General features: G+C 42.6%; 1 protein-coding gene across 1 annotated transcript in view; it reads left to right on the forward strand.

The window, feature by feature from the left end:
• LOC133015820 (protein sidekick-1-like) overlaps positions 1-25,391 on the forward strand; it is a 195,781-nt gene that overhangs the window by 20,570 nt on the left and 149,820 nt on the right. The window contains exons 2-4 of the mRNA XM_061083097.1: positions 14,890-15,046; positions 19,053-19,159; positions 21,337-21,484. Coding sequence (XP_060939080.1) covers positions 14,890-15,046; positions 19,053-19,159; positions 21,337-21,484 — 412 coding nt within the window. The remainder of the gene's footprint in view (positions 1-14,889; positions 15,047-19,052; positions 19,160-21,336; positions 21,485-25,391) is intronic.

The following is a 25,391-nucleotide window of genomic DNA, read 5'->3' on the forward strand; positions in this document are numbered from 1 at the left end:
AAATTTGGTTCAAAGTTATTGAAAAGTCATAGAAAAGTAAGAAATCCATTGGTCAAAATGTGTATGAACCCTGATATATGCATATTTATTTAATTCTTATTTATTTATTAATTTTTTTCTTTCAATGCATTAACTCTTCATTGTTCCCTGGGCACCATTGTAAATGAGGGTCTTATTCCTCAATGTGTTTTCCGAGGCTTAAATAAATAATCAATCCAAAAAAAACCTCAGTTAAACCTTTGGAAAGTCCGTGTGATCCGTGGAGGTCACACGGCGTCGGAGTCACATGACTGTAATGAGGACGAGCTGGGAAACCTCTGGGTGTGAGCACGGCATCGCAAGTAGCCGGTTCCCCTTCAAATATTTAGACTACCAGTTCAAAATGCCCTGGGGGGGGGGAACGCCATCGGAATGTGGAGTCTCATCCCCGTGTGATGTGAACCCTGGCGCTGACATGTGACCTCGACCGGTGACTCACATGACACTGGGTGGGACAGGCTCACCGAGGGGTTTAAATGGGGCCACGCGCTTTAAACTTCATTAGTATAATAACAGGGGTGAATTATCATTTTAATGAATACAGCAAACATGACCTTATTGTTAAGTGGAGAAAGTTTTTACTCACTCTGGCTCGTTGCCCGGCACTTTTGGATTTTATTTTTAGATCTTTTGAGCCTTTTGTGAGCAGAGACGGAGCCGGAGGAGGGATACTGGATTTAAAAAAAGGATGCTGCTGTTTGGAATGCTCCCTCTTCCAGTCTTCCCCCCCCCACACCTCCACTTATTTGCTCAGACGACCTTCCCCCCCCCTGTACCTCTGTCTGGTCGGGGGGGCGGCTGTCACGCTGATATCCCCGGTGCTGCGGTTTTGATCTCCGCCTTCAATAATGAATGAAAGGATACGATTCGTCAATCACTTCAAAAAAAAAACCCGTGTAGCCCACAATGATCCAAGGTCAGGACAGTGGCAGCTGTCAGAGGGGCTGATAGGTGTGTGTGTGTGTGTGTGGGGGGGGGTTCATGCACCCCACATATACCCAGAGGAGAGCTTTGGTAAAGAAGAGGGTGCTGAGGAGAATTAGACTAAACAGGGGAGGGACATGAAAGGATTGGCGACTGTCTTTCACCGAATGAAAGGTGGATGAAATATTCCAAACTCAAGACAAGAGACGTTTTAAATGAACTGAACTCAATCCTTCCAAAGTCACATTTCCCTTCTGGATCCTGACTCTGAATTACGCTGTTTTGTGAAATTATGTCAGAATCACAATCTTTATAATCAATTTACCACAAAAAGTGTCCTCATACATTATTCTAGGTGCTCTGGTTAAAAAGTTAATTTGTGTATCAAAAATTACGTTTTCACTCTACCAGATGTTGGCCATCTTGGATTTCGGGGTCAAGATGATGTCTAAATGGCAAAATTATCTCAGAATCACAATCCTTATGGTCAATTTACCACAAAAAGTGTCCTGGTTAAAAAGTTAATTTGTGTATCAAAAATTACGTTTTCTCTCTACCAGATGTTGGCCATCTTGGATTTTGGGGTCAAGATGATGTCTAAATGGCAAAATGATGTCAGAATCACAATCCTTATGGTCAATTTACGCCAAAAAGTGTATTCGTACATTATTCTAGGTGCTCTGGTAAAAAAGTTACTTTTACAAGATGGTGCCGGCTGCCATTTTTGATTCGGCCCTCTAGCGAAAAATGCCGACATTTTTGTGAGGGACATGGGGGCTAAATCTTTTATAAAAGGTGTAAAGAAGTCAAATCAGTCGTCAAAACATATTAGCCAGAGAATGGTCACGGAATGGAGGTTCCTGACCCCACTAAGACCAAGAAGTTGATTTCGGACCCTGGAAAGGAGGCTCATTTATTATCTGAGGTCCTCTGATGAAGACGACTTCTGAGCTCCTCTCCTAAAGACTGGAACATGATCAATCAATCAATCACATTTGATTTGTATAGCCCATATTCACAAATCACAATTCGTCTTTGTTGTGCAATAGGAGTAGACTTGACGTTGGCTAATTATTAATAATCATGAAATATGATTATTAAAATAATAAAAGATTATTTATTAAAAATAATTAAAAATGATGAGGCCATAACTTATCGTAGAGGGGCACCACCCTGGTTTCCAGGAACCAACGAGTCAAACTATAGTTATCAGTCTCATAATGATAAATGTCAAATTAATAATGTCAATATTTTAATATTAACGATTACTTACTAAACAGTGAAGGCTTCTAAGTTCGAGCACAGGCAATCATAATCCAGCTGTATTCACACACTTATGCACAAATAATCACAGACTACAGATACTTTAATTAAAAAAGTATTTATTAAAAAGGGGAAATAAAGTTATAATGTTATTCAATGATTCATCATTTTAACAAGCTCCAATATTTCAAAGATAAACACAGCAGCAGCACTTATCACAATTCAGAAAATACATGTAAAACCTGCGTTCTACCTATGTATGTCTGTCTCTGTGTGTGTGTGTCTGTGTCAAAGTGTCTCTCTGTGTATGTGTGTCTATGTGTGTGTATGTGAAATAAAGTTAGTGTTATTTAATGATTTAGCATTTTAACAAACTCCCATATTTCAAAGATAACAACAGCAGCTTATCACAATTTAGAACACGCATGTAACCTCTGGTCCATCTATGTGTCTCTATGTGTGTGTATCTGTCTGTGTCTATCAATGTGTGTGTGTGTGTGTGTGTGTGTGTGTGTGTGTGTGTGTGTGTGTGTGTGTGTGTGTGTGTGTGCGAGAGAGAGAGAAAAAGAAGGGGCGTGGCGATGACGCAGTCATGTAGTGACATCACATCTAAGATGGAGGCCGACAATGTTAGGCTTAAAACTACAAAACAAAATGGCGGGTTCGTTATGAATTTAGAGCCAGAATTGAGGGCAGGTCTAGAGATGAATAGTCTCCAATGGCCGCCGGACCACGTGTGAGACACAAAGGAGGAGGTGGAACAAAGGATTCTTTGTTATAGTTTAGCTTTGGCTTCAAAATGGCGGCCAGATGCGTTCAGGCCCTTTAAATATAGATTTAACTATGTTACATGAACTGTATTCTAAATACAGATCGGAACGGATGTATAGGTCGGTTCAGAAGGAGAGAGAGAGAGAGAGAGAAACATGCGAGGAGAGAACGAACTCTTAAAAATACGCCTGAGATGAGTTAACAGTGGTTCACCCCTCAGCCCTCAAGCGAACGTTGTGGGCCGAGGTTCTGATCGGTGAAATCACTGCAGACTCACACAGACGTTAACAGTGCGGGCGGAGGCGCTTCTCGCGGCCCTATTCACTGTAACACAAAACATTGACGTCAAACCGGAAACCGGAAGTGGCTGGCTCGGAGTAGCCGGCTAAAACAATGGAACACGGAGGTTCCACCAACAAAAATACACTCAAGTATTAAATCAATACGCTACGTATTAAACTAACATCTGCCCAGACAACATAAGCCTCTCTTACTGTAACCATGGTTTCATGGGGTGCGTGCGCGTTGGCGCGAATATCCCGGAAGTTCAGTGAATAGCTTGAAGTCTCTCAGGCGGGCTCCCGTGAGCACCGCAGCTGGGCCGGAGCGGATCCGTCGTGCTCCGTGGCGGGATGAGGCTTCGTCTTCTTCGGTAGCAGCGGAGATCGTGCTGCCTCACAGGAACGTGCGGCTGCTTGTAGCCGTTGTAGATCGTGTGGAGAAAGAATAAAAGTAAAGTCTGTGTCTCACTCGTCTCGCGAGTGAGATTCCTGTCTGGTCTTTTCAGGTTAAAACAGGAAAATGTCCTTTCAAAATAAAACGTCGACTAAGATAAAAGAATAAATGAATGAAATTAATTGAAACAAACATCTTATTGCCTCCTTAAGTTTGCTGGAACCTCTGGTCAGACCCGGAAGGGCCTGGTGGGAACGTCAGCATCGGAGGAAAAAGAGAATGATTTCTGGGAGGTCAGCACCTTTTGTAGTACCTGGGAGGTACCAGCCCCCTGGAGGAGGGGTCAGGGGTCAGAGTGGCCCTCCGGCCAATAGAAAGGTCAGAAGTCAAGTCTCAGGGAGCGGTTTACAGTGGGGGACCCAGGAAGTGATCTTTTGCCACATGGAGATAAGAGCTCCATGCTGGATTTTCATGTGAGGGGTCTCCCTAGGCAAGTCTCAAGTTTTACGACTCTTTGTTCTAAGTCAGATCACTGGGCCTTCCCCAACAGTCTTATAGGGCTTTAACATGGTGTGACATCCTCTGTCCTTAACCCTCAGGTAGAGTCAGGAAAAACTACTAAAAACCCTTTTAACAGGTAAAAATACGTAGAAACCTCAGAGAGACACATGTGAGGATCCGTCTCCCAGGACGGACACAAGTGCAATAGATATCAAGTGTGAGAAGAAGAAGGACAATTATATTATCGAAGTGAAAGTCTGAGCGCTGGAGAAACAGAAGTGACAAGCTCCCAGATGAAGAGAAGGAAGGATGGAGGGAGATTAAGTGAAGTATGTTTCCTGATTTCCACATAGACACATTCCTCTCTCAGTAAATACCGGGTCTCGTTTAGTGGAGTGTGTTGAGAGAGCCTGAAGTCAAGTTATCACATGTCTGGATTAAGTCGAGTTGGTGAGATCACATAGTATCAGTGTGGATGTGGGTCAACTGTGTGTGTGTATCTGTTTGTGTGTGTGTGTGTGTGTGTGAAGCCCTGCGGCTACGATGTGAAGGTATTGTGGTAATCGTGTCCGACAGGTTCAGGACCAGACTGGTGTTGCCCCCAATCACCCACTGGCACACACACACACACACCACCACACACTGTGTATTCTAGTGTTATTATTATTTCCGATGTGTGTCTGACTGCAGCGCTGACGGATCGGATTGATAAATGTTGTGTGTAAATACACGCCTGTTTATCTACCTGCACAAGGACTTTCTGTTTTTAATGAGGCAGCAGGAGGGAGGCGCCGAGTCTGGGAGATAAAAACAAGAGTAAAACAGAGGAGTAATTATTGTCTGTTTGTGTGTTTGTCATTCAAAAGTGTCGAGGTGTTTTCAGAATCACTTGTGTACACAACTTTCTTCAGAGGGAGAGGAGGCTGCCGTCTCAGCGGGGGGGATTTATTTCACTCCCATTCACCTCCTCTCTCCTCCTGTCGGCCTGTCGGCTCATCAGGAGATAGGAGCTGACAGTTGTGTGTGTGTGTGTGTTTGTGTGTCTGTTTCATTGTGTGTGTGTCCCAGCATATGCCCTGCAGTGTGGCCCACCTCTGAAATGTCACTGATCACAGTCTCTTCCACCTGATTACCTCCATCCCCACCCGCCCCCCCCGATATCACCTCTCCATCTCCCACTACCCCTCCGCCCTATTTATTACACCATCTCCCCCCCCCCCCCATCCACAGCCCTGCACTTCAATGACCCCGTGCATTCACACCATCATTCTCTTTAAGACATGTAAGGTTGAGAGAGAGCACACACACCCACACACACACACACACACACACTTACACACACACACACACACACACACAAACACACAAATGCAACTCTTGATCTGTTAACGTACAGAATATTTAAACTTGATATTTCAACTTGAAGTCCTGGACACTCGCTGCATGTGTTCACACAGATATTCACACAAAGTTAGATTGTAATTATGAAATGTCACGAAAAGCCCAACACTGATATTGAAGTGATAAAGTTACTGCTCATTTACAGCTTTGGTTCCCAGACTTCCTCGGGTTAATATAATTACACACTGGCCAGTCACTGAGTGAGTATGGGCCAAATGGGAAAATGGCCAAAGTCAATATGATTAAGTTTTAATTGTGCACGTGTGTTTCTTTTCACCTGCCACTGTCCCTGTGTCTAAAACAACACAATGTGAACCAAGACTGTGAAAGTTGCAATATGAACTTAAACTGCTTCCTAAATGGTTTTAACCTTGAAAGGAGTTGAGATCCGACTATAACGGCACTTTCACACGTACCTTGATTACTGTTGAATTCGTTGGAAGGGTGAAAACACATTTTTGGATAGTTGAGACATCATTAAACTACAGAAGTAAAGAATATACTGATCTCTCCAGAATCAGAGTTGCCCAGGTTTCTCAGCATTGCACCTCTGGTGATATGTTTGAATGACGAGGACATTAATTTGATGCATTTAAAGCTATGAAGTTGGAGATGTTGGGAGTTAAACCTCAATGATCTTACAGTGGAAAGGATATTAACATAATGAACCAGTTCATTCATTTTCTCCATTCAAACAGAACAGACTGTAACCTGCCGAACTGACGTGTGTCAGATTTCTGTCGTTTTACAAGCCAGTCAGAGTCAGAGGAAGTGTAATACAAGGACTTTAGTTCCCTCCCTACTTTGCAATGTGAAAACACAACTAACTAGATGAAATATACAAGATGTAACAATAACCTGAACCTTGGTTTAGACTTTAGAGAAGTTAACACAAGCAGTTCAAGCTTTTTGACTTTGGACTCCTCTCTGTGTCCAGGCTGTTCTCTTGTGTTGCATGTTCTGGTTTGAGGTTTTGTGTAGATCTGTGATAGTGAAGGCAACTTGTCTCCGGCTCCGGCATCTGACAATCATCAGATCATGACCAGTCATTCATCTGTCAGCTCCTCAGAGGCAACTGTCAGTCAAAGCTCGTGGAAACTGTGATTGGAGCGGGAAAAGATGTTGCTCAGAGGAGGGAGCTGTGATTGGCTGTCTGAACAGGAAGAGAGGAGTCAGGCTGAAACTCAGGAGTCAATTAGAGCAGCTGCCGACTTGAAAAGCCACGAGACACAGATCAAAGTTCTGCAGTCACATCCTGTCTGCCCCACCCACCTGTCCAGGACGACACTTCAAGTCCAGTTCAGTTCAGTTCCCTGTGGACCCCCCCGCCCCCCCCCCACTATCTTACAGTTCAGCTGTGGCCTGTTGGGATCAGTGGGTGGGCTGCACAGTCACTTTGATTTCATCATCATCAAAGGCAGCTGGTGTTTTCTGCTTTCTGCTGCTATCAACTCTCCTGTGGTCACTAGATTCCTGCAGTTAGTCTGCTGTATCGTTTGTGTGTGTGTGTGTGTGTGTGTGTGTGTGTGTGTGTGTGTGTGTGTGTGTGTGTGTGTGTGTGTGTGTGTGTGTGTGTGTGTGTGAAAAAGACAGAGATGGTTATCAGTTGTGTGTACAGCAACACTCATTGGGAATTTTGGTCTAATTTTGTGTGTGGTTTTGCACAGACAACTAATGGCATGAATGTTTTGACACATGTCATATGCAACACAATCTTACTCCTAAGCTGTTTCCTTTATCACCAGGTAGAATTTACAAGACAATTGTCAATATAATACATCACAATCAATTGTTTACCATCCAACATTGCAGAGGGACAGCCAGGATTACTTACTGCTGTTATGAATATCTACCCCTATTTAAAGGAGACATATTGTGTCTCTAATGTGTTTCAGTGTGTGTGTAGTGTGTGGTAAAGACGGCTCCTCTACTCCACAGAAGTATTGCTCCTACAACAGCTTGTTACTAGTCCATGGACTTTCGGGGATGCCACACATTTGAATAACACAACCAGGTTCATATTTCCTACACACGCTGGAAGAGCTAAATCTAAGTATTTCAGACAGAGGCTGAAAAGAGGAGGTGCAGCAATACACAGTTTGAGGAAAGTGATCTGTTTTGTGAACATTTTCAAGTAAGAACCCAAATTCACTTTTCATCCGAGAGGGTTCTTGAGTTCTGACTTTAAATCGGTGTCATCTGAGGCCATGTGTTAACAACCATCGTGTTGCAGGTCACATGAGGGTTGTTAAAACTCCTGGGAAGGAAGGAAAAGACAGCAAATTAAAATGATAAACTTGAATATTAGAGTGATGTGTCTCCTTTACTGAAACAATCTTGTGCCCATATGAACAATGACAAACTTAGTGCTTGTTTTTGCTCCCTCACACTGTTCAGACTTCAGACTATTGGGGTTGTTGTGCAAGTCAACAGGGACATAATCCATCGTCCTTCTTTTGTGCAAAAATACATCCCACAGTTCAGCAGAAGTTAATAGGAGGCTTTGAGTGGGGGGGGGGGGGGGGTGTCTTAATAGTCTCTTTCAGTATCTCTTTGTATAACTAACCCTCAAGTGTGACTAAGCACAGAAACAGTGTCTGTAGAAACACAAAGAGGCCGACCGACTAACTCAGACTGCTGATGCCTGATATGAGCCTCAGATGAACTTGTGATCGTGTACAGAACCGTGCAAAGGTTTGAGGAGCTTCAGATGTTTTGACTTTATCCATCAAGCAAAACCACGAGGGAGCGAGAGTCATAACGAATCAGAGTCACTCAAAGATCTTCAACAACAGGAAGAGCTTTTCTCTGTCGTGTCTGTGATAAGTTCTCCAAGATGGTGGAAACAACCTAACTGTCAAGCACCTGGAGAAACTGTATGTTGGAGGATTGGTGCTGTTTGAAGGCAAAGGGTGCTTATTGCAAATATTGATTTCATTCATGAATTTGGTGCATATTGCACTTATGAGGTTATTTGATGAATACAAACTCTATTTTGTCATATTTTAAGGCCTCCTCCTCTAACTGTCTGAAACTTGTGCAAATAGAAAAGTTTGAGACACTTGAACTTTTTTGGGTTTGTGGGTACAAATCTATAATTCACATTTCAAATCTATAATTCACATTTCAGCAGGACTGTGACTTCCGTCCCCTTCACTTACATTCTAATCGTATCAGAATAGGATCGTTGAATAAAAAATATGAGCAGTAGACACGAGGACTTTAACTTATTAAACATGTAAGTTTCCCAGAATATGGTTTTCAAAGAGAAGTTGAATTGAGGGTCACTTGACTTGGACATAGATACTTGAAGACATTTCTGGTCTCATCAAAGAGTCTTCTTCAGATGTGACCCAGGTGTTTAAATCTTTGAGGTGGTTATCAAGGCCATTGGTGTCACTTGGTTCATTAGAGCTTCTGGCTGTTCTCATTGGATTCAGAGTATAGACGACCATGGAGTTCGGGGTCACATGAGGCCGACTGTCAATGGTTGTTAAAACTCCTGAGAAGGGACGACAGGACAGCACAGGTGGGAGATAACTGCTGTTGTATAGACGTCTGTTGTGGGATGGTTTACAGTCCTCCTTCCAACCATCTGTCCTCCCTATTTAAAAGTGTTGTTTTCGACCGGAAGAGTTGGCACTCCGGTGTGGAGCCACGCATTTGTTTAATGGTTGTTTAATTTCATTGATATATAGGTTTGTACTTCTCTAACTGCAGTGGACTGCATACATTCTCCTCTGGGTGTGTGTGGTGCATGTATTACCTGCTTTGTCTCGGTGTCTGTTGCTGGGTTTGAAGAACACTGGGATGCAGAGCTCGTCCCAGATCCTCCAACGGTTTCTTATCCACTCCGGGCACGTACTGGGATGACGTGGCTGGACCAGACTTTAAAGGCTATTCTTTAAAAGGCGCTGCAGCATTCGCTTTATTAAGGTGATTTTAAACATGTCTGGAATCAGGATCGTCATTTAACTGGAGAAATGTGCAAATGATTTTAAGACGAAAACACACAAAGCAGAGTTGATTTACGATCCAGTTCATCAGCTTTCAGGTCAGAGCCACAGCTCACCTGGAATTCACCTCACTCCTGTGAAGTTCATTCACCTCCGGCTTCCTCTGCAGAGGTTAGAGATCCTGTTGTCTGTCTCTCAGGCAACAACTTCCCCCCAAATATCACATTCTTCCTGGTTTCTTAGTTCTGTCCTTTGCAAATTGCAACGTAACTGTTGTTGATGAATGTTGATGATGAATGGATTTTGAGGTTTCTTTATGAAATGATTTGGCTTCAGCTGTCATCCAGTTTGTCCGTTAATCCTTTTCCTTAGTTGTACAATCTCTGCTTCCTTTCGATCTTCAAGACCAAAATCTGTGGATTGTGCGCTGAATACATATCTTGGTATAAAGAGTCACAGTGTGTGGGGTGTGTAGTTGTTTTAGGTTCCAGGGATCTTACGTTTTTACAGCTTCAAGCAGCAAATATTCACCGACAGCATCAGATTCAACATTTTAATAATAATAAACTGAAGCATCTTTCTTTTTAACAATCGCTGCTTTGAGTGCTTTCCAAAAACAAGATAAAACAATAAATGGAAAATAAGATTCCAACTAAATAAAACCACTTTGATGAAGTAAAATATCACATATAAATGTAATAAAATAGCATGAGAAAAAAAAGAAAATTGACAATATAACCCACAGAATGATGATAAATGCATTTAATTGAATGTATAGAATGATAAGAATTCAAGTAAAGTAGATCATTTAAATCTAAGTGGAGAAGCCTGTATAAAGAGAGGTTAGATAGTTAATGGTGATAAGTGAAAAGACGTAGAAAAGTGAAACAGCTTCTTTCCCTGATATAAGTGTGTTCCCATCGTTTTCCTTTCTGCTGCTGCTGGTCCTCCCACAAAACAGCAGCAGAAAATTGCCAGCAATTATGACCTATTTAAGATTTTTCACCTGACCTTTCTGAACTCTTCGATTGGGAAATAATCGTCCAATTAATTTTCTAATCGTCTTGATTCCTTTTTTTTCTGACTGCATCTCAGAGTCGACGTATAATTCTTCTAATAGTCTCTCACATTATTTGTCCAATCAAGTGTTTTTAAATGCCTGTTGAAACAAGTGCAGGCAGATTTATTCGATTATAAAGGAGTGGAACTCATTTGCACCCCATAATCAAAAAAACTGCTCAGCCCTGCAACTTTTACTCACTTATTCATAGAAAAATAACTGGTAATATATGACTGATGTAGTTATTTTCTCCCCTGAAACTCATGCATCAGAAAGTCAGTGTTGGGATGAATGTGTACGTGAGAGAGTGAGACGGAGCCGGGCTGTCGGTGAATCAGTATTCATAGACTATCTCCAGATCTGCCAGGCCTGTCTCACAGCAGGGGTTCGGCTCTATGAAGATAAAGTGATTTTTTTTTGGGGAGTGAGTGACCCTCAACCTGACCTGAAAAACACACACGCACCCTCACTGTGCACACACATACACAACATCTTATCCAGCAATTAAGCAGGCACTGCTGGAGTGAGAACTCCACTTCAGTTTCATTCCCTCACTCTAAATGCTGTGAGATCAGGGTTTTCTCTCTCCCTCATCTGAATGCTAACTGTTATTGTTTGACCACCTTTGCCAAACGGGCAAATTTCAAATTTCCAACAAGAAAATTGCCACCTTCACCTGCACTGTTGCTTCATGACCTCATACCGAGCCAGGGAAAATTTCCCCATCCCGACACAGCTGTTCCTGTAATTTTAGGATTAATTTCCGGATGTTTAATGCAGCACAATGTAAGAATAATGATCCTTACTGGCCCATTTGTAAAGGACGAGTCATTTTGGGCCTAATGTCCAATAACTGTTAAAGCACAGAGAGATAGAGTGAAACAGGGAGGAGAGAGAGAGGGACCATCAGCCCCTGAGCAGTGACCCTGCTCCTCTCCTCCTCCTCCTCCTGTCCTTTCATCATCCTCTCCTCGCTCCCCTCCTCTATCACAGCCTTCATCTCTCCGGCAAATTGAATCCCTCATCAGCATCTGCCTAAGCAGCTTCATGAGACGGGACCTGAGAGCAAGAGGCTCGCACATGTCACAGCAGGGGGGGAGGAAAATAAAATAAAGAGTGCATTTGGGCGAACATGTAAGTACGTCTCCTTTGACACTCGGAGGGAAATCTCTCCGTCAGGCAGTAGGACTTTGAGCTGCCACACACTCTGACAGAGATGGACTGAGGGGCAAGAAGAGAGGAAGAACAAAGAGAGAGAGAGGGGGGGGGTTATCTTGACCGACAGACAGGTGGATAGATAGACAGGCAGATGAGAGGGAAAGACGGGCGAGGACGAGGGGAAGACTGTGGGGAAGAGAGAGAGTGACGCGTTGACACTGATTGACGGAGAGACAGACGGTCGAGCGAGGAGGAGAGAGAGAGAACGATGACATCAATGAGTGAAACATGCTGGTAGCTGACCTTGTTCCTCTCGGATGTGGAGTTCTCCATCTCTGTCTGTACACTTCCTAATGGACTCTCTCTAAAATGGAAAGAAGGGATTAGAGGGAGTGGAGTGGGGGGGTGGGCGGGGGGGCGGACAGAACATTCGGAGTTGCACTGTGTGGAGGAAGCGGGTCGAAGGAGAGGGAGGATACAGAGTGTCCACTTCTCTCTGTTTGTACAGTTCACATGCACCTTATACACATTTGTAATTGAGGGTCATATCTGGTAAGCTGTAAAGACTGGGGCTCTGCTGCTCGCTCGCCCCCCTTCTATCCCTCTCTCTCTCTCCTTCTCACACCGGGGCAGGCGGAGCTGAGTTATTGTGCTGGTCAGCAGTTTGACATTGGAGTCTGCATTGCCAGCCATCGTCTGTAGAAACGGAATATTCCAAATAAATCCTTATAGTTGCCTGCACACTCACACTCACACACCGTCTCCCTCTCTCTCACACGCACACACACACACACACACACACACACACACACACACACACACACACACACACACACACACACACACACACACACACAAACACACACACACAAACACACACATACATGAACACACTTACTCTCACACTCACAGACCTGAGTATAAATCTATCATAGATGGAACACTTCCCTCTTGTGCAAGGAGCAGGCAGCTATCAATCTGGAAGGGAGAGGGAGAGGGAGAGGGGGGGGTGGGGAAGAGGGTGAGACAGTGGAGAGTGGAGAAAGAGGAGGAGAGAAGAAAAGGTGTCCCTGACTCGTCCACAGGGACTGAGCCGAGACAATGGAGACAAAATGAGAGGAGCAGGAGAGAGCTGGAACGACAGGATGGAGAGAAGATTGAGATGACAGGAGAAGGAGAGCGAGAGAGAGGGAATGTAGAAGTTTGCCTGAAGAGTTATGGACCTGTCCGTACATACTGTCACAAGCAGATAAGCTTCGTCCCCTGTAACCCAGCATGTGTGTGTGTGTCTGTGTGTGTGTGTGTGTGTGTGTGTGTGTGTGTAAACTGTTGATGTGCTGAATAAATCTGTAACTTTCCTTCACCTTCACCTCACGTCCCACATCCAGGTGCAGGGTTTGGTTTGTTGTCTGGATCCCGGTCCCGACACATGTCTGTCCCGCCGTGGACAGACATCGGTAGCTTGATGTCCTCGTGGTGAACCAGGTCTCAGCACCATCGCAGCCAAGAGTTACAGACTGGATGCCATTGTTTAGACAGCGGCCGCAGCTGAGCCTTGCAGCAAATGTGCATTGTAAAAAATACAGCAAGTGATTTCCTCAGGGTTATCATCAGGTTTTACACCGTGAGTCACTAAATAATACAATACAGTGCAATTTCACCCCAGCATTAAGACATAACACTTGATGTCTTTATAGAGACAAATAAACTGCAGAACCAGTGCAGATTACAGGAAATGCTTGTTCACATCTGAACAGTAGGATCTAAAAACACGTGGATTGAAAGTGAATGTAAACGACTGTTGACTTTTTGCAGTCGTGCAAAACCTCAAAGTGCCAAAGTGTTATTTGATGCAGCGACTTGCGTGTGCGGCCAAGTAGTGACTGAGCGTCGTCCGGGGATTTGATGGAATTACTGTTTTGTTTTTTTAACTGCTGTTGCAGATCAACCGCTGGTGGGAGGGATTTGTCGAAGCACTGATCGCCGTGCAAGTGCAGCCTTTGTGTGGTCTTACACCAAATGTCAATATTATTCTTCACATTGTTTCCCATCAAACAGCCAATCTTAATTATGGTTTTGTGAATATCTACTTTCATTTAAAGGAGACATATTGTACTTTTTCAGCTTTGTATTGTGTGTTTTATAGTTGTGTGTTCTGAAAGGTTACAAACCCCCAAAGCTCCTGAAGGTCTTGAAACACCTCGTGAGTTTTCTGGCCAATAGGAGCCGGGGAATCAGTCATGTGACATCACATTGTCCCACATCTACATAATGCATGCCTAGTGGCCAGTCCGGTTCGTCTGGTCACTTCCCAGAATAAAGCCAAGTGAAGCGAGACCGGAGGCCAACATTTTGTACACATGCTGGAAGTGTTTGACCAATTACAACAGGAGTGGGTCAGCTGGCCAATCAGAGCAGACTATGCTTTACCAGGAGGAGGAGCCTTAAAGAGACAGGAGCTCAAACCGAGTGTTTCAGACTAGAGGATCTGCAGGGATGGAGTCTGAGGGGAAGAGAAGTGTTTTCAATATCAAATCAATGAAACAGACTTCAACCACAAGGAGATAAACCCTCCAGATGTGTCTGATCACATGACATCAGACTATGACACTCACATCCTGTCTCTGGCACTTGAAGCTGCTGAAGGGTGTAAATGAGAGTGATATAAAGTTGAGGAGGTCAGGTTGCATGAGCTCCATAGAACACGTGTGTCCTGTCACCTTCTGCTGAAAAAGTCTTGACTCTGAACATGAGGAGCAGGAGAAAGCAGATGTGAGGAAACACATTCTATTCAGTAGCTTTTCTCTTTATTGTAGCTTTGATACCACATGGCTTTTCAAATTCTAAAATGAGTTTTCATATCTGCCTTGACATTCGCTAAATGGCACCTGCCAACGTTATTACAGAATTCAGTTCAAAACTATGCTAAAAAAAAAAAAAAAAAGAAAAAAAAATTCAAGATAAGTGATATGTGAATGTTTTTCCAACTTCTCTTTGTGTGAAGAAAAGAACATGAATAGAACCTTCTCTTGTCGTGGATGAATGCAGCTGAAATTTGCTGCAAGAATAATAGGAATTCAACTTTTTTCAAATAGCCAGAATAACATATTTTCCTTTCTCTGTCTCTTGTTTGTCTGTCAGAGGTGGCTCCCTACCTCCGGGGGGGCGTAGCAGGGCAGCAGGTGGTGTTGGAGGGAAACCGGCTGGTGCTGACCTGCCTGGCTGGAGGCAGCTGGCCTCTGCAGTACCGCTGGACTCTCAACAACAGCAACATCACCGACTGGACACAACAGTACAGGTCAGTGAGCAGCGGCTGGCCGGGTGTGACTTTTTGTCGTGTATCTCTTTTCTTTTCTCCGATTGTGCGTCTGCCTTTTGGTCTGTGATCCTTTCCCCTCAGACTCGTAGTTGTGTGATTCACTCCAAGTCCTGAAGGTGAAGCCAATGTGGATGTGCCTCAGTTTCTATAGAAGTCTATAAGTAATGACTCTACTTCTCACAAACATGTTCCTAAATAGTTCATGGCCTCAATCCCTAGTTACAAGTAGGGTTGCAAAATTCCGGGAATATTCAAATTTGGAAACTTTCCATGGGAATTAACGGGAATATACAGGAAATTACGGGAATATAGGGGAATTAACGGGAATTAACAGGAATAAACTGGAAATGTTGTGGGTGGATGTTGTGTCATTCTTAACATAGGTCTTTGCACAGTATTTGCAAATGTACACAGCCTTTCCTTCTACATTGGATGGGGTGAAATGCCTCCACACATGAGATGCATGTGGCATTGTTCTGTAGAATAAGATGAGAAAAAAGTTTGTAAAAAAACACTAATGCAATGCCAGAGATATATATAGTTAGCCAAACAATTGGAATCGTCTGTAAACATATTTTACAATTGATGGATAAATGACTGGAAATAGGCTAGATGAACAGATGAACAATCCTCAATAAGCATGCTAATATATTTTCCCCAGTAATATCATCAAAACTTGACTAGTCCTGCACACTACAGCAGGGCTATTGAGGCCGGGAAGTCTATAAGAAATTACTCTACTTCTCACAAACATGTTCCTAAATAGTTCATGGCCTCAATTCCTAGGTTCAAGTCGTCTTCAATGGGCGACGTCACAGTGGATTTGGGTGAGACTCATGAGTTTGGATGCAAAGAGGCTTGGCTCTAAAACTTTCTGCAAGGAAGTTACAATAAACAAAAACCGTGCAAACAATTTATCTTTTCTTCCTAAAAATGCAACTCATCCTCTGGAGCCGCTCCAGGGTTGCGTCCGCAGCATCGGGATAAACAGCTGCTGCATAAAAGCCTGTGCCTGTCGGTGATGGACTGTGCTCGCAGAAGGTCACAGCGTTTAGGCTGTGCAACAAAAGTGAGATTAATAATTGCATTAGCATTATAAATATGTATATGGTCGCGGGGAAAGAAGAGGAGAAGCAATCAATAAGTGAGCCTCTCTCTCTCCCTCTGTCCCTTTGTGTGTTGGGGTATTCGGTACGAGCGAAGCAATCCCTCCCGGCACAACTGCAGCTGTGAAACAAAATTGTTTTTCACATCATTCAGAAATACAGAGAATCCTGGGAATACATGCACAGTGAGGGAATGAGGGCTTGAGCCAGCGTTTTGCAGGCAGTCGTCGGTCGAGCCAGGAGACGTTGTGTTGCTCTGGATCGCTCTCAGCGCTCTGGCTACTTCAGTTCGGTTATACTGAATTGGCAGGGTGCTGTGTGTGTGTGGGTGTGTGTGTGTGTGTGTGTGTGTCTGTGACCATCTGGTATTTCAGGCCTGATTCTTGTAATATACCCATACATCATTCATATTGTTAAATGTTTTACTGTAAATTGATTGGAAGCAGACTAAGTAAGTAGAGTGGTGTCCTCTGCTAATATCAGTGTTGATATATTATATATATATATATTGATATATTTCCAGCTTACGGGAGCTCATTGCCCCTAGAGTGTAAGTGTGTGTGTGTGTGTGTGTGTGTGTGTGTGTGTGTGTGTGTGTGTGTGTGTGTGTGTGTGTGTGTGTGTGTGTGTGTGTGTGTGAACATGTGACACACACTGGAATTGTTCCTTTCCAAACTTCTTTATGATGTGATTTAATTTGTGTCCCCCTCTCATGTTGTTGGATGCACAGGATGATAAAGAATTCAGATGAGCAGAGCTGTAATTGCCAAATGATTTAACAGTTTGCTGATTGACAGAAAATGAATCTGCAATTACTTATATAATACTAATCAGTACCTGGGTTATTCCTCAGTCGTTTTTAAAAAAAGCAAACATGACAAATGTTTGGTCTCAGCTGTGAGGATTTGATCGATGACTTTGTTAATATTAATACACTGGATTTCAGTCAGGACCATGTGACCTGAGTGAAATCCAGTCAACACCATTACTCTGTTCTGGGACCTTCCTGCTTTTCCATGAGTCACCATGGAGAGTAAAGCAGGTGGAGCAGCAGCTAAAAGACCTCAGCACAGGAAGGAGCAGTGACACTGATTAGCTCGGATTCAGTATGAGAAGGAGGTGCTCGGGTGGAGGTGGCTTGTGGAGTCACTTTGCAGTGTAGGCAGGTAGAGGAGGCAGTGAAAGCAGCTACACTAAAACGTGCCGTATTAACTTAGCCAATCGAAAGCGTAGGAGGAAAACAGCTGAGTCACCATGGTGATCTGCTGCTGTCAGCTGACGTCCTGGATTGGATTGACTTTTTCTCAGAATAAAACAAGAACTTTGAAGAGTTCACATTTTGGAAATGGCTGCAGCCTTCATGACTCAAATCAATAGAAACTTCAGTTCAGCTTCAGTCGTCTGTCACTTTTCTCAATTAAGGTTCAGAATATTAAAACCATCATTAAAAAAGTTAGACCTAAACAAACAAGGACGTTAATATTTGCATTGTCTCCAGGAACACGATTAATGAGGCTCCTGTTCTTATCTTTAACTCTGTTGAATATTAAGAAGCTGACAAATAAAGTTATTTTACATAGAGAACACTTTCTCAAAACTAATCCCTGTGTTAATTAAATGCTAACCTCATTGTGCTGGTGGAAATAAATGAACACACTCCACCTCCCTCCTCCTTCAATGCAAAGACAACACACATTGAAGAAAGTTAAACAGTGACTCAGGGGAAACTCAAATCATTTATTCCACAGTCTTTCCTCCGATTATATTAAAAGCACAAGGTTCAGTGTGCACAGGTCTACGTGTGTTGTTGTGTTGTGATGAACACAGATTGATGTATAAAGGAGGAGTTTCCTCAATTTGTGTCAAACTAATTTACTGAGAATTTATTGTATTGATTCGCACCTGTCAGCACTTTGTGTTTAATGGGATAAATAAAGGAAAAACAAACAACTTGTGAGAATGTGAAAAAAATAAAATAAATATATATATATATATAGTGATAGCCCCGGTGCACACACCTATTAAAAGGGAATGGAACACAGGCAGAGAGAGAGAGAGAGAGAGAGAGAGAGAGAGAGAGAGAGAGAGAGAGAGAGAGAGAGAAGAGAGAGAGAGAAAGAGAGAGAGAGAAGAGAGAGAGAGAGAGAGAGAGAGAGAGAGAGAGAGAGAGAGAGAGAGAGAGAGAGAGATGCAGCGGTGTCCAATATCAAAATCTGTTTCAGGATGAGAGGTGCTCTGTAATGTGTCACTCCTGATGCAAATGGAATTACGTGTGTGAGCCTTTTGATGTTGATGTGTGTGTGTAGTGTGTGTGTGTGTGTGTGTGTGTGTACTAGTGTGTGGTGTGTGTGTACGTTGGCAGCAGACGCCGACAGCCTGGGAGTTAAATACTTGGCCGTCCTGGTATTCATAATGAGCCCCAGAGCGATGTCCAGTTGTACTGTGTCTATGCCGCCTGTGTGTAGTATGTAGCTGTGTCTGCATGTGTATATATTTGTGTGTTTGCCCAGCATGGCACCAACCTAGATCCTATGCCAAGCTTCCCATTAGTGAAGCACAGTCCATTAAAGCCCCATTAACAACCCCTTTTAGAACAAAAACAACATGCACACAGTCAAAAACCTTTTACACAACACACATAAACACAAACACACCAACACACACATGTCTTTCCTTCTGTTATTGGGGAACTTTGACAATCTCAGGCCCGGTTCCATTCTTAGATCAAGGTCGTGGATGGGGAAGTAAACAAGAGTGCTTACATATGGACAACCCCCCCACACACACACACACAACTTCTCCTCTCTGGTCTTTATTTACCGCTCCGAGATGAAACAAACCATAATGTCCGTCCTCTTTGTGTGTCCGTCCGTCCTCAGGCTGTCCGTCTCGTCCCTGAAGAGGAGCGACGCCGGCCTGTATCAGTGCACAGTGAGGAACAGGATGGGAGCGGTAATCCACAGGAGGACAGAGGTGCAGGTGGCCTGTGAGTACACAACAACACACACAACGACACACACATACACACACACAGATTGTACACGCCATTATAACAAGATAGAGTACTTTATTCATCCCTGAAGGGAAATTAAGTCGTCATAGCAGCCGGTATATTTGAATAGAATAAAATACAATACAATAGAATAAAATAAAAAAATATTGAGGTAGAAAGAATAAAAACAGAAACACAATATAAATAGGTAGATAAGGTGCAGTGGCAAGATGATGGTAATAGTACTGATGATATGATGGTAATAATGTTATTGTTAGACAGTATATACAAATAGTACCGTATATATAGTATATAATATAACATAATATATATTTATATATGATAGTAATTATACCAATATAATAGCAGTTTATAGTAATAATGGCAGCAACAGTATATATATAAATAATAGTAATATAATAATAATAATTATAACATGTACACATGTATAAATATGTGTATATAGACTTATATATGCAAAGAATATACAGAGAGTATGATATAGTATATGATATATAGTAGAGGTATAAATATAAGTATTTGACTATACAATAGATAATATAATATACTATGAGTGTAAGAATATGTAGACAGAGTGTGCAAAAGACAATATTACTGTATAAAATGATATATAATATCAATATGGTTTATATATAACAACACCCAGAAGGTTTATGACACTGTTGTTTATGCGGACAATTTTTGCCAGAAAAACACCAACAGGAAGATAATTACTGAAGTCAGAACTTGTGTCTAATTCAATTCGGCAGTTTTCTTCTGAAATTATTGGAAGAAATTGGCATCAGAATATATCAGAAGTTCTTCTATTTCTTAAAATACACAGATTTTCAAGTGTTATTCTCCACCCGGCTATTTCACCTTATTTTCAATAATCAGAAGCCTTCAAATATTCTGAGACTTTGATATTCCTTCCTATCTGTTCTACTTGACATAGATCTTACATTTAATTTATTAAGGTCTTACTTTGCTGCTCCTGTTATCCAGAGCAGAAGAAGTCCCAAGACCAAACCCTCCCTGGCCTCTGAACCATTAGCTTCTGTTACTCTTCTGCAATCTGTAATTTGATATTCCTTTCATCTCTTCTCTTTAAAAAAGAGTCAAACATCTTCCTGGGGTTTACTTTTCATAATTTAAGTTGGAACAGCATCCACTATGCTTTGCTATTAAAGATTCAGTTAAACATAAATTAAACTACAGCTCCCATGGAACCAGTGTGGCAGCTCGGGTACTTACATCGCTGTAACTTTTGTTCTCGTTTTCATAATTCATAAATTTCCCCAGTTATCTCAGCAGTTATGTCTCCGGCCTTAAACCCTGGTCAGCGTTCAGTCCTCTGGGTTCTGTTGTTATTACAGACATGTCTGAACTCAACTGACCCCTGGACTCACCTCGTTTGATTAACTGTGACATTTAGCCTTCAACGGTCCAGGGGCTGATGGGAAATTGTGTTTAATAAAAGGCTGCCAAAATTAAGCTGTTTTAAATTCACAAAGATATTTAATTGCCTGTCAAAAAACTCATCTTAATCTGAACATATGAAGCATGTGACACGACATGTGGAGAGAGGGTCTGTGTCAAAACTACAGGGAGCCTGAGAGTGGTTCCCAGACAGGAAGGAGGAGTCAGTGGTGTTTTGAATGAATTGTATGAGCTTATTATTGCTGCTTTAATATGACTCATAATTTCATAGAATGATGTTTAATCCTGAGAAGAAAATACCTGGAGACAGTGAAGAGTAGAGTCTGAGAACTTTGAGTATTTCACTCCTGCTCCTCACCGACTTACAGTGATTCAGGAAGTACACAACAAACATTTTACTTAATGAAAAGTACAAATAAATAAAGCACGTGAAGTAGAAAGAGCAGATATTTGCTGATATGATAAGTGACCAAAAAGTAAAATGCATGTACACATACATGAAGCTTGTTAGCAGATAGTTTTAGAACAGCAGTAAGTTTACATCTAACTCTACAAGTTTCTATATCATCAACATCTAGAGCCACATAGATTGTGAAGAAACACAGATGAGTGTCTCTGTCCCACGTCCTTAATGCTCTTTTTTCAGTTGAATGCTCTTTTCCTTGGGCTGAGAGTGACTTGTCATATTTTGTTGATTCCTCACGCTCTTCCTTCCTCTCCCCCCCCCCCAGATTTAGGCAGCTTCTCCACGGAGGAGCAGAGAAAGACTGTGACTCAGGGCCGGGCCGCCGTCATCAGCACGCCCCCCCTCGCCTCCTTCCCCCGACCCCTGGTCACATGGTTCAAAGACGGACAGAAGATTCTCCCGAACAACCGAATGTAGGTGTTTCTCTCCTTCCTCTGTTCAGCTCTCCCTTTTCTCTCTGTCACACTCACTCTTATCCGGTGACTCTTTGGAACAAAGTGTTTGCAAAGAATACGGACTGAGATAAAAATGTCACTCCTTATCCCTCTGTGATAAATTAATTAACTTTTTCTAGAAGCCAAAATGTTCATTTTTAATCCCTTGAAGAAGCTTAGATAACTGACCCTTTTCATTAGGCATCGGTACAACAGACATAACAACGTTTCTCAATTAATCACATCTACAGGGTTATTAAGTCATTTTAGGTTTACCAGAAATCTTCCTTTATGTAAATTGTTGATCAGAGACATGAGGGTCCCTGGATGAGCTGTATTTCACTGGCTCCTTTTTTAAAAAGCCCGTCATTTGCATATTACTCCTTCGCCGCTGCAGCTTTCCTGTCAGTGTTGTTATTTTTGAGAAATGTTCAAACTGTGTATTAATGATGTAATTACTCAGACAGAAGCAGGGGGAGGTTGTGCGTTTGTTGTGAAAGGTTCTGAGAATAATTTGCCGTAGATTGTCCTAAATGATTTGAGGATACGCGGCTGTTGGAATCTCCTCATCAGTGGAAGTAGGTGTTGAGGTGCAGACCTGTTCGACCTGATCCGGGCTAATAAAACGCAGAGGCTTTATTAGCACTCACACTCGTAGATAACTAACTCCCCATTAAGAGCACTAACTGCTCCCCTGTGTGTTATTGGGTGAGATTGTCAGTGGCCTTGCTCTTCACGTAAAATGGCCAGACAGCAACTTCTCCACTCGCTGTAAAAGACAGTCTCCACCTCACAAGTGCTTCATGGAGTCAGGTTACACCAGCAGCTCGTTTGATTTTAACTTTTGTCTTTGGCTCGCGTCAACTTTGACTTTGCTTTTTAATTTGAACGAACAGGAGAAAGGACTCGCCCGTTAAGTTAATGGGCCGTCGTTGAGTGCGGCTTAATGACAGTGGACTGCAATTAGTTTGCTGTTGAAGACACGGTCGGCATTGAACGTGTTTACTGTCAGAGCATCGCCACTCCTCTCTACTCTGTACCCCCCCCCCCCGCTGCTCGCCATGAAAACAGGAACCAGGGACTCCCTTTGTTCTCAGTGCTTTGTACTTCTACTGATTGTTTCATGACAACAGACTATTTACATATTTTAATAAGCATATATATTGAAGCTCAGTGTGACCAAAAGATGTTTTAAAAAAAAACAGGCAATTTTTTAGGGGTTCGCCGTCCGTGTCCAACTTTAAGATGAAGTCTCGGCGAGAGATTGAGTGTTTCCTTCGTTTCAAAATGGAAAATAAATCTGTGACTGATGCCGCGGTAAAATAAAGGCACTTACTGCTGGAGAAGTGAGACAGGAAACGTGTTCAGTCTCATCCACACTTCTATTACTTTACTAATGGCCCTTTCCATCCATACCAAAGAAGACTGAGAACCTGCACATTGAGCAGCCCGGATTCCCTTTGTCTTGCTCACGTACTTCTGTAACAACCACAAGTGGTCGTCAGCACCTGTTGAGTCCAAGTGCACGGAGGCAGTTGACTTCAGGATAATTATTTAGAGTACACTGGACGTTTTTATAAATGTGTGTAGCTGTTATAAAAGGTCTCACTCAAAAAGGCCGGGTGAATATCCAGCTGTCACACACAGGAGTGAGAAGCCATTATCATTTCAACCAGAGGATAATGGGGCAGACTTTCATATTTTTTTTCTTCTGGAAAGTAGGAAGTGTTCGAACATCTGAGAAACTGTTCTATTGGAGAACATGAAGTAAATGAATCTGCTCGTCACAAAGTGTTGTTTTTAATCCTGTGAGCTGCTTCTGTTGTTTAATGTTGTCTCAACTTCCTGCAATTGGTCGAAAAGTCTGATCTATTTACACTGCAAACAAACCAAAACTTGTTTCTCCACTGGTCCATAACACCTCACACCTGTTATTTCGGTTCCTATGAATCTGAAACTGTCGGAATGAAACCAGGAAGGTGTGAAAGTGTCCTGAATGAAGCCCGACAGGAAAGGATATCTGACCCGAGGCTGTGGATCCATGTTCATACACGTGTAAAGAACAACCAGGTCACATCCTGTATCTGTTGGCTATAGGACCAACCTCTGTGTCCACCTCAGCCTAACCACAGCACTAGTGATTATTTCAGGTGGCAGGGGTCTGTTGTGGAAGCCCCCCAAACAGACGAGTTGTGGCAGAATTATTTTCAAAAAAGAGAGCAAAAATTGCAGTGAACATCAGAATTGAAGATAGTAAAAGTTGAGGTGAAGCTGCAGACTAAGCAGTGATGCAACAGTTGCAGCAGGAGGGTTAGAGGAGCATTTAAAATTAAATGTGACTCGACAGTGAGCAATCGTCTGTCAGCGTGTGGCAGGTGCTCTCAGCTGAGCATCACCTGAGAGCCGCGGCCTTCTGATCACACAGAGGATGATGTCCAGGACACGTGGCTCCATTTCCCTGTTGACCTTCATCTTGATTACTTAAAAAATCATAAACATCCTGGCCTTAAAATGCACAGTCTTGTTTTTTTTGTTATCATTAAGATAACTGATTGGGTTCAGGATCTCCTTCCGCTGTTTATTGCCCTCGGAGTTGGTTTCTCCGGAACACCTGAACACCTGCCTCCACTGAAGCCGTGAGAAATTAACACGTTTTCATGAAATATAATATCAGCGACTCCCTGGGAGCAGAGAGCAGAGATGCTGTGTCACACAGCGCCGGCCTTACACTTAGAGTAGGTAGGTGTTTTATTTGGTCCATATACACATTTTATGCGGACACAGGGAGACATGTCGCCTCTGGTACTTAATATAAATCATGTGTCCACCTCCATTAACTCTATGGAGTGTCCTAGACAATCTCTCCCCCTCGTTGAATGAATGAGGGAGAGATCCAAGCAGTCAATATCTCACACGGTACACACACCTCTGACAAACAGCTGGCACCACTGCACATCAGCCCATTCAATTAGTCAGGGAGAGAGATTCTCACTCTCACCGTCCACGTTCGTCCTCAAACCTTTAACGGTTGGATCAAACCAGTATGTTACCAAACAAACTCCTTCCATTGCCATACAGAGACACATGGATTTTCTATTTTTATCCATAGGGAAATGTTTGCATCAAGAAATGGCCTTTTCCCATCACCAACATCAGAAACACCAACAGGCATAACCAGCTCTCGTGCTGACGTTGCACCTTTAAGCAGCTGCTGGTCGACAGAGACGGACATTTGGTCCACACCATTTTTATGCATGTTTAAAAACTTCACAGCTTGTGGAATAAATAACATTTGTTATTGTTTTCTTGTAAATAGAGGGAGGCAATAACATCATACAGATGGAAGCAGTTTAAATGAGGAATTGAGAGGAGGCGTCTCGTCAGGCGTAATGATCCTCATCCGACTCGGGACTGTTTCTCTGTCTATACGTTCCATACTTGGAAATGTAAATCCCCAAAGTTTAATGGCTGGTTTCCTTATAGGAGGATAGTTTGTTATTATGGGCCTGATTTGTGCAGATTTAAAACGTAATTTAAGAATTGTACAGCATTAGTTGTCAGTTTCTCTTAAATGCAAATTCATTAAACCCTGAGAAGAAAGTTGTGTTTTCACCCCTGTTCTTCTTTGGATGATTGGTTAGTAAGTCTCGTTCCATACTTGGAAATGTAAATCCCCAAAGTTTACAGGTTGGTTTCCTTATAGGATGATAGTTTGTTATTATGGGTTTGATTTTTGCAGATTTAGAATTGTAGTGCATAAGTTGTCAGTTTCTCCAAAATGCAAATCCATAAACCCCTGACAAGGAAGATGTTCTCACTCCTGTTCTTATTTGGATGATTGGTTAGTAAGTTTGTTTTTCAGCAGGATTCTGCAAAACCTACTGGA

Source organism: Limanda limanda, chromosome 2 (genome assembly GCF_963576545.1).
Source record: "Limanda limanda chromosome 2, fLimLim1.1, whole genome shotgun sequence".
NCBI lineage: Eukaryota > Metazoa > Chordata > Actinopteri > Pleuronectiformes > Pleuronectidae > Limanda > Limanda limanda.